This window comes from Parambassis ranga, chromosome 18 (assembly GCF_900634625.1).
Source record: "Parambassis ranga chromosome 18, fParRan2.1, whole genome shotgun sequence".
NCBI lineage: Eukaryota > Metazoa > Chordata > Actinopteri > Ambassidae > Parambassis > Parambassis ranga.
Window position 1 is genome coordinate 9,606,353 of NC_041038.1, and position 15,726 is coordinate 9,622,078.

General features: G+C 40.8%; 1 protein-coding gene across 5 annotated transcripts in view; it reads left to right on the forward strand.

Moving 5' to 3' along the window:
* Positions 1-15,726, forward strand: part of arap2 (ArfGAP with RhoGAP domain, ankyrin repeat and PH domain 2) — a 106,623-nt gene that overhangs the window by 32,488 nt on the left and 58,409 nt on the right. For all 5 annotated transcript variants that reach the window (XM_028428758.1, XM_028428760.1, XM_028428759.1 and 2 more), the window contains 2 exons: positions 3,652-3,758; positions 11,368-11,567. In XM_028428758.1, the coding sequence (XP_028284559.1) occupies positions 3,652-3,758; positions 11,368-11,567 (307 nt within the window). The remainder of the gene's footprint in view (positions 1-3,651; positions 3,759-11,367; positions 11,568-15,726) is intronic.

The following is a 15,726-nucleotide window of genomic DNA, read 5'->3' on the forward strand; positions in this document are numbered from 1 at the left end:
TGAGGTAGTGCCCACTTTGTGTCAAACAGAGCTTCCACTTAGAGGCTTTGATCCATTTATATTGGCAGCTAGTGTTTGCTTAGAAACCGTTACATAGTCTACTGTGTACTGTTGTCCAAGGTGGGCCAATCAGTGGTCAAGGGACCGTGTTTGGTCCATATATTTCTTGTTTTAGGTCTGCGTGCCATTTAAAAAGCTTGTCCATATTACATAAACTGCACTGGGTCCAAAACCTGAAGACCTTCCCAAAGACCTGAAAACATCTTCTGTCAGCTTTGACTCACATACACACTATATACACTTCCCTGTATATGTGTTCAAGGTAGCTCAAGCATCAATAAAACACCTATTGGAATTCATCTCGTCATCCCAGGGACCTTTAGTTTAGCTAAATGAGCTCATCTTGACTCCTAAAGTCACACAGTAAAGTTTTATATACTTGTTTTTTTACCATATAATGGACAGGAGAGTGGAGATACTTTGTCTTCATTTGATATAAGAAGCTTAGCTTGACTATCCATGCATCCATCGCCTGCTTGTCTTTCTCTCTCTCTCTGTGTATTTAGCTGTCCTTTTCTGCATACGTTTTATCGGCTCTGTATCCGTTTGCTTTCTTGGCCTCTCTGTCTCACCCTGTTGTTGTTTAAAATAATCAAAAGTCCTTTGTCCCCGTTGAGTATGTGCTCCTTTTATACTCACCTACCCCTGTGTGACAGTCGTCTTACCCTGCACGCTTTTAGAGCAGCTTAAGTGCTTGAGTGGACATAGAATTGGAGATAGAAGTGGAGGCCTCTGTTTCTTTTTAAAGCCGTTCGGTACTGAGAAGTAACTGAGTCGCACAATGAGAGGTTGGAAAGCGCTGAAAGAAATTATAATTGGATGCATGACCGGAATATTCAGAGCGGCCGGACGGGGTTAAGGTTATTCGGAGAAATCTGTTGTAAGAATTTTATGTCATATATTCTTACATGTTCATGTGAGCAAAAAGTAGCATGCACATGCGCAGACATGTTAGCCTCAGGGCCTTTCCCCCATCTCCCCCACTGTAAGTGCCATTATTGCCATCTACCCCTATGCTTGTAATTGGGTAAGTTATTTTTACCTCTAATGCCGTCTCCTTCCTCTCTCTATCCCTCTTTCCCTCCATCCTTGTGAATTAATTGGAAAGGGCAGGAGGCCACGGCACATATTGGGTAGGTAACGAGTGGCGAGGGCTGGACGGCCGCTAACACCCAACTCTAATTGGCTGCCTGAGAGGGATGAGGGTCATTAGGTATAGGTGACTGCTTTGCCCTCTCAGCACAGTCATATGCGGCGCATACATTCAGACAGGATGGAGAAACACTCACGCATGTATGTTGCACGGAGTTTCCCCCAATGATACATGTGGAAGCGTTTTGTCCTCCTGTGTTTGAATCATGGCCGTGAGATCAACAACAACGAGCTGGCTTCACCCTCTTTGTCACGCCCACGCTTTCATTATTGCGTCATGCGTCTTCAAAAGGCTGAACATACTGAACTTAAAAGAGCAATGAGTTATAATTGATAGGATAGAGAGCTGCCCTGAAGCCCTCACATCAAAAGTTTTCTCTCAATTAGGACCTGGACACAGACACTCACTCACACATTATCTCTCCGTCTCTTCTGAGATCAGCGTGTCGTAACACTCCATGGAATCTGTGCGTGATCCCAAACATCATTGTGCAGGAAAAGGAGAGTCACTGCTCGTCTGCTAAATTTGTTTTAAGTACGTTAATTATGGTCAAATGAAGATTTTTTTAACCCCTCCAATTGAACCAGCCCACACACAACGGTAAAAGATCAGGCAGGAAATTTAGCTGGGTGCAAACATATAAGTAACTTCCAGCTCTTGTGGAGCAATCTGCGAAATTTGGCCGCTCTGAGAAGTTTTGTTGCTAATTACTCGGCGAGAGACGTGGCAGCGCTCTCACTCACATACGTAAACACACTCACACACACGCACATGCTTGGCCGCATACTTCCCCTAAAAAGCGCCTAATCAACAAAGATGGTGTCGATTCATTTTCGTCTTTGTTTGGTGTAATTAGTGTAAATTGTTTTTTCGCTGGTTGAAAACAGTCAGCGTGTGATTTATAGCTGGCAGCGTTTTTTTGTGTGTTTTTTTTACTGCTCCTCTCCTTTAAGCAGAATATTGGCGTACAGTAGATGGTGTTTTGTTCTGGCTTTCTTTCTGTCAGCTGACCTTCTCACCCGTCTCACCCACTCTTAGTGAGGATTACCAAGGCCGCCTTTCACTCACACTCTCCTCCTCCTTTCCTTTTCTTTTGTGTTCTTGCTCTCTTTGTGTCCCCCATCTTTTGAGTCACATCTTTGCTTTGTCTGTGTGCCTCGGTGATGGAGTAGAGAGTGTTTCTTTTCTGTATTGTAATGTTGGATGCCTGTGTGTGTGTGTGTGTGTGTTTTTTTTTTACTCTGTTTTGATGTTGTGCTTATATGCGTGGGTGTAGGTGCACTTCTTCTGTCTTCCTGTCTGTTTTTCTGTCTCCGCTCAGAGCTCTAGGCTATAGAAAATGGTCTAAACGGCTGAGAGTGTTGAGGGTGAGGTGGAGGAGGGTATGTGTGTGCTATGTGAGATGAAGACTTACAGTGGAACTTATGAAAACTGTGGCTCTGCATGTAACCCCTATTTCTGAAATGGGCCTCAGAAAACATTGAGGCTGAAAGCTTGGGCAGGTTTGGATTCCCCAGATGCCTTTCATAGAGCTTTACTGTTATAGACAGGTGTACACACACACTCTCACACACACACATCGCCTCCAAAATGTGTGCGTCATTGGTGGGAAGAGGAATGAGCCGATGAGTGGTCAGTGCGATATTGGTCTGTCAGAAACTATTTTCAGCCCACACAGGAAAAGGAGGCGGCAGAGAATTTCCCTGAAGTAATTGTGAATGTTTTTTTAGTGTTTGTTATTTGTCATTATACCAAATGTCATTAAATCAAGCCCCGACTGAGAAACAAGTTGTTACTTTAATGAGACGACCTGTTGATCCCACCGTATCAGGGAGGGTCTCTAATTTGGCCCAAAAGGGCTTCAGATCTTGTGTCTTGTGAAAGCCCTAACATGTGCAGGGCTCTGCAGGGAATAGGTTTTTTTTTAGAGATATTGCTTCAAAGATAAAATAACATCCCTGTTATATAGATATGAAAAAATTCATGAGTGTTTTGGGGAAAATGCTGCTGTGCATCGTTAATATCAAACGTAGGTTTGTGCTTGCTTGCCGTGTATGGAGCTAAAAGCAGGAGAGGATAACGTTAGGTGCTCCGGCTTCCTCCCACTAAAGACATGCTTGTTAGGTGAATCGGTGACAATTGCCCGTAGGTGTGTGTGTGTGCATGTGAATGCTTGTCTGTCTGTATGTTGCCCTGCGATGGACTGGTGACCTGACCAGGGTGTACCCCGCCTCTCAGCCTCGTTAGCAGCCCCCCTGTGACCCTGCACTGCAGGATGGAGCGGGTTAATGGATAATGGATGGATGGCTAACATTAGCTTAGCTTAGCTTACCATGGAAATAAAAATGTGTTTTTGTCCGACATTTGAATAGCCAGATATGAATGTTGTCCTAAAAAATCTAAAAAATGCTGACATTATTATTGGTGTTGTTTTTCAGGACTTTAAGGCGGGTCTGGCTATCGCTGAAGTGGAGCTGACTGCTGCTAATATTAAAGACATGGACCGGAGAGGCTTTGAAATCAACACGCCCTTCAAAAACTTCTGGTACGCCTGCTCCTCGTGTGTTTGTGCGTTTGCTTGGAGTGTGTTTGAGCAGTGTGTACCTTTGCATACCTACACATTTATCTGGCAGCCTTTTCCCCCCTTTTTCCCCACGACAAAGAGGTGTCCATGCTCGGGTGCGTGTGATGTATGATGTGTCTTTTTATGTGAGGGGAAAAAAATGTACTCTATCTGTTTGATCTCATAGCTCTTACCTTTTACACATACTGGCTTTTTCATCATCCCAGAGATGAATGTTAAGTGAAGGAAACCTTTCCTTCAATAAACAGCTCTCAGAATAATGATTTCAACAAGATGACACCTCCACATTTGTTTAAGATCCGACCGCATGACGCAGCTGGATGTCAAGACGGCATTCATCCTTCTCATCTTATTCGCACTGTAATGTTTTGAAAACGTCCTTCACATACGCTAAGCTCCTGTATGCTCATACCTCTTAAAGCATCCAAAGACACCACCACAGTAAAAAGTCAGGTTCTTCATTTTGTTTATTCTGCTCTTACATATGAGATATTTGAAGTCTCATAGAAGTGATGGAGGCTTATGGCACTGTAGAACTTAGAGGGCCCTTCATCACTATGGTTTAAAAAGGCTTGAAAGTAATAAAAGCCACTGAAAACAGTGATTAATTTGGTTGTGGCATCTACAACCTGTGTATATATTTCCCTTAATTAGTTTGATTGCCGTTGCTAGGCAATCAAACTCTTGTTATTCACTTTCTTTCTTCTTCTTCTTCTTTTTTTTATTCTTCCGTAAGATTTTTGGCGCAGTGTATCTTCAGCATACATTGACCGGTTTCAGCCATTCAACTATCAAAATGTTCATCTCACAGAGGACATTCCGGGTCAACTTCAAGTGTTTTTAAAAAAAATATAGTTTTTCAAATATTAAGCAATTTCTGTGTCATCTGCCAAATGTATCTTCTCCTACAAATTTCAATCATTTTGGTCTTAAAATGCTCATTAGATGCTGCTCTATCAAACTTGTTCTAATTCCGAATAGTTTCCGCACGCCAGGCTCTCACATTTGGAGTGGTTTTTGAGGTCTCTGCTGCTGTTACCATGGTGACAGGCTGACATACAGAGGCATACAAAGCTCTGAATTGCTCTGATTCTCCAGCAATTCAGAGCAATCCTTCACATCAGCATTCAAAGCAATGCTTGAGCTGCAGCAATCAAACTTGCATTTTCTTCAGGAAATGCCCTTTACTTACTTACTTACGTTACGTTAAGGGAGGAAAATATGCATGACTATAGGCCCCTATACAATAAAGCAGAAGTTTGATTAGGCAGCAAATGATGATAAATACAATAAGGACAAAGTTATCTCGTCTTTCACTGTATGTTTTGTTAGAACTTTTTTAATGTTGTGTCTTTTGTGAAGATCATGCCTTATCCTCTGGTGTTAAAGGTAATTTCTAGGGATGTCCTGATCACGTGATCGGAAATCGGGCCCGATTACCGTATTTTCCAGACTATAAGTCACACTTTTTTTCATCCTTTGGCTGGGTATGCGACTTGTACTCAGGTGCGACTTATATGTTAAAATATACAGTTAGTTAGCCTTGTGTCCTGACGTCCCATTACAAATATAATGGTAGCTGTTCTATCCCTCTCCTGACGGTTCTCTCCCAACTCCAGCTTGTCCACACTTTGCATTCCGAGCATAGGTGCGTTCATGGTCAACGTGTGCTTGCAGCTGAGCCTCAGACCTCATCTGGCAACAAGGAATTCTATTTTCTGATTGGTAGATAGGTTTCAAATTCCAGACAGCTATAGTGCACAGTAGTCTGCCTTTTACTCATTTACAGGATATTTATAGGAATTTCTGTGCGGTGAAGCTAATCATTTCTCCGCATGAGAACTTGTTGAAATGCGTGTGTCACTCTCGATGCCCTGCAGCCGCACCAATTAAGAGGAATTCAGGAGGCAACATTACGCTAAAAACGTAGTGATTTACGCTGGCCCGCTGGTGCGACTAATAGTCCGGTGTGACTTAAATATGCTTTTTTCTTCTTCATTATGCATTTTTTGGCTGGTGCAACTTATACTCCGGTGCGACCTACAGTCCAGAAAATACGGTACTCAAGATAAAAATGACTCAAACTCAGACTTGGGGGCAAAAAAACCTGATCGGGTCATCCCTAGTAATTTCGGCCCAAGCTAAAATAATACTAATACTAATTATCTAAATAGAGTAAGTGGCAGATGAATCAATAATAAAAACAAAAATCTCATTATTTACAGCTACAGTGAACTTTCAGGGCTGAGAAATGAAGCCAAGTATCAAAAATCGCAGTTCGCAATCTGATTTTTAAGGCAACTCAGCCCCTCTTTTGGACATTTTGTCCTTCTTTATTAATTAAAAAAAATACATCGCAACTACCAGCAAACTTTTTTTTCCCCCTGTGAAAAGTTGTGCTTGACAGAAATGGCTATACACTGTGCTCGTGGCAGTTTGAGTTTTACAGAATTTAGCAACATGCATATGTCAGTCTGGGAGTAATGATGCAGAATTTAATGACCAAAACTTTTCAAGCAGCAAAAAGTTTACTTACTGTGAGTCACCAGATTGAAGCACTTATAACACCAGAAGGATGGTAAATGTTTTCCTTTGAGGTGTAACTTGTGAATATAATGAGCAGGCGTACCACAAAGTGAAGACTGCTCTAATGAGACCAAAGAGGATCTTTTGTTAAGTTCGCCTCGTGTCAGATTTCTTCCAGAAAGCACCTTCTGAATCAGAGCACCCACCACACACCTCATAGACTTATTGATTGCTGCGGTGCACACGCTACACAAAAAACAGGGGGGTCCTGTACAGAAACCACTAATTATCGATCAGATTTTTTTTTTTATCAAGCCTCCCCTGGGAGCTTAGTGCAGGTATCTCTGCCGGGCACAAAGCCCTTCAGGTGACTGCGATCCCCGAGGGGCCTACAATCAATGAGCGCGCTGCTTGTTTGTGCTGTAATGGCCCATTTAGAATACAGCCGTCACAGCTGCCTGGACAAAGCATGGCTCGTTTGTTTGTGTGCGCCTGTTCGCTGTTTTCTCTCCTCTTTTTTTTTTACCCCTTTCCTGTTTTTGTCTCTCGTCTTTTGTAAAGATTTTTTTTTTGCCCCTTATTCCTCTACCTGTCTGTTGTATGTCCGATCGATCTGTTTGTGTCAGCTCCCTTAATGGTCCCATCGTTTGGCAGCTTCGTTAATACGCTAGATGTAATTGCCATTTTGTATGGAACAAAAAAAAAACAGAAAAAAAAATGAAATTAAAATGAGCTCAGGTCCCCCAGTATTGTTTTGATGAGGCGATTGCTGAAAGGGTTTTATTGTGTGTGTGTGTGGATCAAATCGATTGGTAGCCCTGGGAGCGCTCTCCTACCTACTCAAGGTGGGGGATTAGTGAGAAACTCATCTAATCACTTTAAGCTGTGGAGACTCAGTTTGGCTTTTCCATTGTTTTGCTGCTGTTAAATGGACGGAGCTCAGTTCAGTCCACTGTGCTGGATACAATAGCAGAGTTTTCTGAGTAGAGAGAATGACAATAAAGCACAGAGGAGAGGAGACGTTACCAAGCAAAGACTTTGGAGAGAAGAAAAACTTCAGAAAACACCTGTACTAAAATAAAGCTGCAGATAAATGCCTAGCTCAAGGGCATATCGGAGAAAGTCCACGTTTTGTTTGGTTTGTTTTTCTGTTGGACATTTTCACATCTCTTTAACCACTGGCAGGAAATATTTCCTCCTGACAGCGAGGTCTTTGGATTATGTGGAGTGGAAGAGGGGCATTGGGTTTTGGAAAGTTTTTTAAAATTAAAATAAAAAGGGGCATTATTCAGAAAACATTCTATCCCTCCTAAAACTAAGACACCTGTGTTGGTATTTATGATAATTGTTTCCATTAGAAAAACTTGGCAGCAGAAAACGTGACCGGCAGGTTTTCAGTTTACCGGACAAGTGTTTTTTTTATGACCATGTGTAACTTCTAACATAAATACTGCACAAGGCTGTGCTCTTAACATGATAAAATTGCAAAAACAAACAAAAACGCATCGGGACTGGCTCATATCAGTTTAATACCACGGCTGCCAGCATGAAATTTAAAAAAAGTCAGTTCGCTATATGCATTTTTAAAAAACCTCAATGAAAGCTATTAACTGAAAAAGATGGCTTGACATGTTTCAGGCAGTTTATAATGCATTTTACCTGCCGTGAATTGTAGGCTACAGCAGCTGAATTAAAAGCCTCTAGTCAGGGAGAAGCGATGGCAAATTGTTGCGCACTTGTGGCATCTATGAGCGGGGCTGTAGCTGCAGCGTACCTGCACGGCACAGTATTTATGTATACAGGGGTAACATGTGGAGGGCGATTCTGAAAGCAGAGAAATGGCTCTTTCGATCGCTATTACATTCATAACAGTAATGACCACATTGCGTGTGTGCCAGGGGCGGGAGTTCTGTGGAGCGTAGGAGAGTTGATGTAAAATAGTTTGAGTTTCTTGTTGTCTTGTCTAGTCTTGTTGCTGCACATTTATAGTTGTTCATAAGGAGTTTTTTTTACACACTGTTCTGAGCATTATAACATAATAACTAATATGTGCCAGCTTTAGAAAGTTACATTTCATCTGTCAAGAAAAACAGGTAATATAATGAATACAAAGAACATTTTCTGACAGAATTATTACAAAAAAAAGAAGGCGAACTGTTATAATTATAGTGAAAGGGTTAAAAGATAGGCTTACTTGTAATATCAAATACTACTCTTGTCTGTGAGTCAGACATAATGTCTGGGTATCTTCTAAATATGTTTACTGACTTTGTTGTGAGTCGGTTTTCAGCTAAAGTTTGATGTAAAAATGTTGGAATGCCCCTTTAAGAGAACCTCTCAGTCTGAACAAATATGAACTGATTGCAGTGTTGAAGATTAATCATCTCTTTTGAGTGTCTGCCAGTGTTTTTTTGTTCCATCTTATCACTGTGTGTGTATATTCTGGACATAATGATTGATGTAACTTTGGATTAGAAACAACTTTTTCTTTTTCATTCTGTGGCTGTGAAGACAAAGTTTATTTAGAAATGTCAGTGACTGGCATTTAATTCATTTTTTTTTAGATACGTTTGACTGCATGAAATTAGCTCCTTTAGGTGGCAGCTTTTAGAAGTGCGCTGTGGTTTGTTGGTTTCAGGTCAGGGTCACATTAGAGGCCATATTGATTATCCACACTTTAAAGCTCTCAGTTAAAAAAAAATCCACTGGGAATGACTTGTTACAGTGTCAATCGAAATTTGAAAGAAAAGCTGATTAAGTGTTATTAATATTTATGTTTAACAAAAAAGTTTTTATATAAATCAGCAGCCACTGAAATGTCAAGCTACCACACTTTAAAATGGGATTACTAAGTGTAATTGTCATTTTACTTTTTTATATAAAATACATTTTCATGAGTGGGGACTGATAATCCTTGGGTGGATGAGGACTACTGATCAAAGGGAGCAGACCATGAAGGTCAGGTAGGCCGGTTTAAACCGACTTTAAGACTTTGAGACCACTCTCAGATAGACAGCTTAGCTTATAGTATACAGACTGTAAAGTTTGTTGCTAGCTCATTTATCTATTTTTCTTTTTCTTAAGCTAAGCTAATGATAGAGTTATTTCAAAGCTGATGTGGACAGGTGGTAAGATCATTGTTCTGCTCTGAAGTCACACAATATTGTCTATGGGGGTTGAGTTGCTTTTGGAGCCACCCTCAAGTGGCTATTTGAGGTACTGCATTGGCTCCATTTCTCAGTTCCAGAGGTCACTGCTTGATTAACCCTTTCACTACTATACTTATAACAGTTCACCTTTTTTTTAATGATTCTGTCCGAAAATGTTCTTTCTATTCATTATATTACCTGTTTTTCTTGACAGATGAAATCTAACGTTCAAAAGCTGGCACATATTTGTTATTATGTTATAAATGCTCAGAACAGTGTGTAATAACAAGAAAAGTAAAAAAACGGATTTGAATTTTCATTAAATTTTTCTTTATAAACAACTATAAATGTACAGCAACAAGACTAGACAAGACAACGAGAAAAAATTAAACTCCAACTGTTTTATATCAGCTCTCCTATGCTCCACAAAACTCCTGCCCCTGGCACACACGCAATGTGGTCATTACCGTAATGAATGTAATAGCTTTCAGAATCCGTTAAGATTTTTTCAATAGTGCAAACATAACCAAGGCTACGGTAGTTTTAAACGGTGCATGTCAATTTCTGTTGCCAGTGACAGCTTCGTTTTAGAAGAGTTAACTCAAACATGTTTGCCTGCATTTTACATAGGTCGACACTGATCTGTGAGCGCGTGTCTGGCTGTACATGGGAGGTCATTTATTTCCCTTGATAATTCATTGTTTCATGTTTTGGGTTGTGACCTCCTGCTGTCGTGTAAGAAGTAGTTTTGTGGTCTCATCTGAGACCAGCCTTCACTTCATTTTGAAAACTCTACTACATCCTCACACACACACACACACACACACACACACACTCTGCCTCCCTCTGCTCCTTTGTCGTTTTGTGGAGGCCGCGCTGTAGTTCAGCAGACGATGTGAGCAGTCATCTCTTTAGATGGGGCTCTGGGCAGAGACCGGTGGGCACAGAACAGCTGAACCCAATCAACCTATCGATCTCTGCTGGGTTACTTGGGTGAGGCTGGCCTGGTGCACATCCTCTGCTTGAGGCGAAAACTTCCCCCCTACCACCGCCACCACCACATCTTCTGTCTTACTTTACACTGGTTGCCAGGTTGCCATGGAGACCAGTGGTCCCATTTCTCCTCTCTAAGTGCTTCTTTCAGTCAAGCTAGGGTGCTCTCCGTCTCTCTTTCCTCTCAATTTTATATCTGTGTCGATCTCTGTCGCCTTCGCTGCCTGTCTTTTTTTGTCTCCTGCTCGCTGCCACTTAAGCTCACACATGCACACAGATTGCTTGTTACACAGACTACACAGCATACATTTAGTTAATCCTCAGATAGTCATCACTTTTCAGCAACTTCTTCAAAATACGCACACACGCTTAAAACACCTCCTTCTCCATCAGAAACCAGAGCTGTCTGTCACTGCAAGGTATCTCTATATTGGTCTGTTAGACAGAATTAGACATATGCAGTCACTTCACTGTGTGTGTATGTGTGTGTGTGTGTGTGTGTGTGTGTCCAGTTTCATCACTTTCAGCTTGTTTCATGTTTTGATGGAACAAGAGTGTTAAACATGATTTTTTTTCAATGTAAATTTAAGCTCCATTTCTCAGCTTTGCTGCATCTAATGTCCTGAAAAATACCCTGCATTAGAACGTCACAGAATTTAGGGTTGCATGGTGAGACAAATTGATTTGCCTGCCCCCCTCTTCCACTCCTCTTATCAATTTCACCAAATCTATTGCAATCACACACATTTAGCAACCCCCAAAAACTTCTCCAAATACTGCACACCCCATCACCCTGCCAAGCGATACTATGCTGCTTAATTGCTCTCTCAAATCAAATCAATAACAGTGAGCTATGTGTTGGGGTTGGGGGGGTGGCTAAAAAAAAAAATCAATTGTTGCAGCTTCACAGCCGAGTCAGAACGGGAGAAGGAGGAGTGGATAGAAGCGGTCCAAGAATCGATTGCTGAGACACTCTACGACTATGAAGTGGCAGAAAAGATCTGGTTCAACGAGGCCAACAGGAGCTGCGCCGACTGTCGCGCCCCGCAGCCGGAGTGGGCGTCGGTCAATCTGGGTGTGGTCATCTGTAAGAAATGTGCAGGTAAGGGACATATTTGTACTGCTTTAACCCCTTCAGGCCTCCTTCTGCTCTCTGGTGCAGACAAATCCTGGATCCAGGCGATAAACACGCTGGTATAATGCATATTATTCTAACAAGGTAACAACTGTAGATACTGAGTGAAAAGAAGCCAGCAGCTTTATACACTTTCTCTACTGCAATAATACATTTCTCTGTATATTTTAGTCTGACTAGTCTACTATTCCAGATATTCTACTTGAGCCTGTCCTAACCAGGAAAACAGAACACAAGGTCGATACATCGATACTCCATATGTTCAGTGCTATGAATTTATGTGTTTTAGGTTGATCGTCTACCTAAACCCTTATCATGTTTTTAAAGGTAGGGTAGGAGATCTTGAAAACTCAGTAAGAAACAGCCAGATTTTAAAAACACACACCCGCCTCCTTCTCTCGGAACTCACCCTGAAGCCATGCCTCCCAATCACACAGAGGCGCATTACGTGTTTACAGAAGAGGATGAGTGTGGTAGCTTTTCCAAAAAGAGTTTTTCGTTTCCGACTTGCTGGTAGCGTCTCCGGGTGATATACTTGGCATCCATGCGCATCAAGTGCACATACCTGTCTGGTGCACGGAGCAGGAAGAGAGTGACAACCAGCAAATAGTCCATGCAGGGTCCACCCGGAGGATTGGCTGATGTATTTAGTGTTTTATAGCTTCCACAGATGATTCATATTCTTCCTTTTAATGCGAAACTGCCAAACTAATTGGTTGCTATCTCATTCTAAAGAGATGTTACACTAATTTAACAAAAAGTGCATCAGAATGAAATCTCCTACCCTACCTTTAATGCCTAACCTTAACCAGTAGTTTAGTTTTTTAGTAGTTTTAGTAGTAGAGAGAGATCAAAAACAAACTTAGTATGTATCCAGTCATTTATCCAAAGAAGAACAAAGTTGTGAACAAGACTCAGAGACATGCCAAATTATTATTATTATTATTATTTTTTTTAAAGGCATGCATGTTTGTGCTGTGAGTTGAGTTTGTGTGGTCTGTGTGAGTATGTACTCTGACCCAGAGGCTCTTTTGGAATAAGATCTCAGCTGATAAGCCACTTATAGGAGTTGGCGTCTGGCCTCTGGACTCTCTAATCTATTTGGCAATACCGGATGGCTCAGATGAAATGACAACAAAGATTAAGCCACAGGCAAGAGCTTGGAGGGTGTATAGGGTGGGGGGGTTCCCGAACTGCTTCTTGACCTGCTAAACATGATTAGAGAGACGCAGAGACCATGCTTGATGTGAAGGGATATCTAGTTGGTGTATTTGGCACATACGCCGCTGCACCTCCTCCTCCACCTCTGGGAGTAATGCATTTTAATACAATTTTTCAGCTCACCTCTGCAAAGCCCATGTAATTGCTACTCATCAGATATCCCCCATTTCTTTTCAAACACCCTTAAATGATTTCATTTGCAGGGGTGTTTAATATTACATTTAGTCGACACGCTAGGGGGCAAGAGGGTGAATATTTAGGAAGCTCTCATCACACTGTGCTCTCCCTTAAATTAGGCTGGGATCCATGTTGGAATGCCAGCGACTGCTTTTAATTAGCACTCTTACGCTTTATTGTCATGGACAATAAAGAGAAATGCTGAGGAGGAGGAGGACAAGGAGAAAGAAGTAATGAGAGGGCTAATGATAAAAATTGTAGCAGATTGGCTTCCCTCTTTTTGTGCCAGCACAGAATGAAATTTAATGGTCTGTAACTTCACTCTCTGATATGAAACTGTTTCAAACTGTAATGTGTTGTCTTTGTGTAGATTGTTTTTAAGCCATCATTCCTTTATTAGATCTTTGTTGAGGTACAGTATGTGTATCTGCGGTAAAACAAAAAGTAGAAAAGAGGCACAAAGATTTTTTTGGACAGTACATTATTTAGCGTCTTTTTGCAATTTAAATTGCAATCTTCTTATTGTGAATACTCCTTATTAAGATTAAGATTTACTTTATTAATACCCGTGGTGAAATTAAATTGTAGTAGCAGCATATCAAAGAACGATAAATACAAAATGCACAAGCAAAAACTCTTATATACACATACACACACATAGAAGCAGATCGAAGAGAAGATAAAAACACAGTTAATGTAACTGAGAAGTTTGAAGTGCACCTGTGATGATGCTTTAATCCAGGTTTGTGAGCACCAGTGGTGGAGGAAGTACTTAAGCTTGGTACTTAAGTAAAAGTGCAATTATCCAGCAAAATACATACTCAAGTAAAAGTAGAAGTGCTACGTCAACAATCCTTCCATCTTAAGTACTGAATATATATTATTGATTTCCATTGCAAAGGATATATGAAGGGGTAAAATAGTCAAAGAAAACATCCTAAAATTAAAATTAAAAATTATAGCTAATTTAAATTTTCAGTACCAGAAGCAGCTAAGGGCAGGTCTGTGTGTCATGAGGCAGGCTGTGGGCATCAAGTGAACAGAGAGGCTGCTGATAACAACTGTGTCACTGTGTCAGTGTTCCTGCTGTAGATGTTATGTATGTTATGATTCATGCTAATCAGACATTAATGGATGGACCTGTGTTAGCAGACAGCAGCTAACTAGTTAGCTAACTGAGCCAGAGCACCGGCATCATGACTGAGGCTCATTATAGAAACACAGCTGGCAGCATGACACCACCTCCATGCAGAGTCTGACCTCACATCAGTCCAGCACTGTGTTCATCACATGGAACAAGTAACTACAAACACTGTAGAAATGTAGTGGAGTAGAAAGTACAGGTAACAGCTGCAACATGTAATGGAGTAAAAATATAGAGTATGCACTATTATTTTTACTTAAGTAAAGTATAAATACATAAAAATGTAGTTAAGTACAGTAACAAAGTACAAATACTTAGTTACTTTCTACCACTGGTGAGCACAGCTCACAGATGAGTCTGATGTCCATATTTTTATATGGAAATTAAATTTTAATTTGGTCTCTGCAGGAATAGTAAAAAAAAAAAGAAAAAGGTAACGAATAAATAGTTGTAATGTATGAAAATGTCTAAATGATAGAGTTGTTTATATTTACTTTTTTATACAGTTCTTTTATTTGACTTTTACACTAACTCCTCTCTTTGTGCCGTTTTTCTTTGTTTTTACACAACCACCAGAGGAAGTGGCTTTGCCTGAAAGACCTTAAAGTGCCTTTCCACACTTGTAATTGCAATAAACTTTTTCTTTTTTTTTTAACCAGGATGTAACTCGGATGCATGTCTGCTGGCAACAGTTACCATGGTAACGCAAAAAACACAGCGTTCATTGTCTTGTTCTGTTTCCTCGTGACTCGCTGCGTAAGGGCGAGAGGAGCATACAAGTACAGAGGGGTGGGAGAAAGTGATCTGTGAACTGTCGCTGGGAAAGTTTTTAATTGGGGGTGAAATCCTTCGTGGGTTGAGCAGGGTTTTTTTTGTGATAGCAGCTGTGATGGGAATGCCCTTTTGTGTGTTGTTGTGGTTCTGCAGGAAAAGATGAAGACATTTACAACAGGCTATTTATATGGAAAGATCTCACTGTGTACCCAGTGGCCCGTGCGCATGCACAACTTTTTCAGCTTCATTACCCTTACACAAGTAAAATGGTCCTGTGGAGTTGTGTGGCTCAGTGAATGGAGCATAGCTGCAGCACTGCAGCAGGTAGTCAGAGTGAAATATTCTCACTCCTTCACAGGCAAAAAAAAAAAAAAAAAAAAAGATAAAATCTTGCTCTTTGGCCTTCATTTGTCAAACAGGGCCTGTGGTCTCAAAGGCAATTATTATTCCTCTATTTTCAATGTGACTTCTGGGATTGAACAAACCTGATTTAAACAAAACTCTGCACCACACTAATGCATCCGCACTCGACACTTTAATGTGTTCTTTTCCAGGAAAAAATATTTAAATGAATCTCTGGCAAGAGGGGGAATCATTTTTATCTGTAGTCTCTCAGGGCACGTTTGGTTAGCTTAAACACAAATTTGTTAATAACCCCAGATTGGTGTTTACATTGAATTCATTGATCTAAACAGCAAACACCATTGCTCAGTTGATCTTTAGTAGCGTGTAAACACAGGTGCTCTTTTGAAGCATGTGAAGAGTTGGAAGTCTTTATTAGAAAAGCATAAAAGATGTGTGATATGTCTT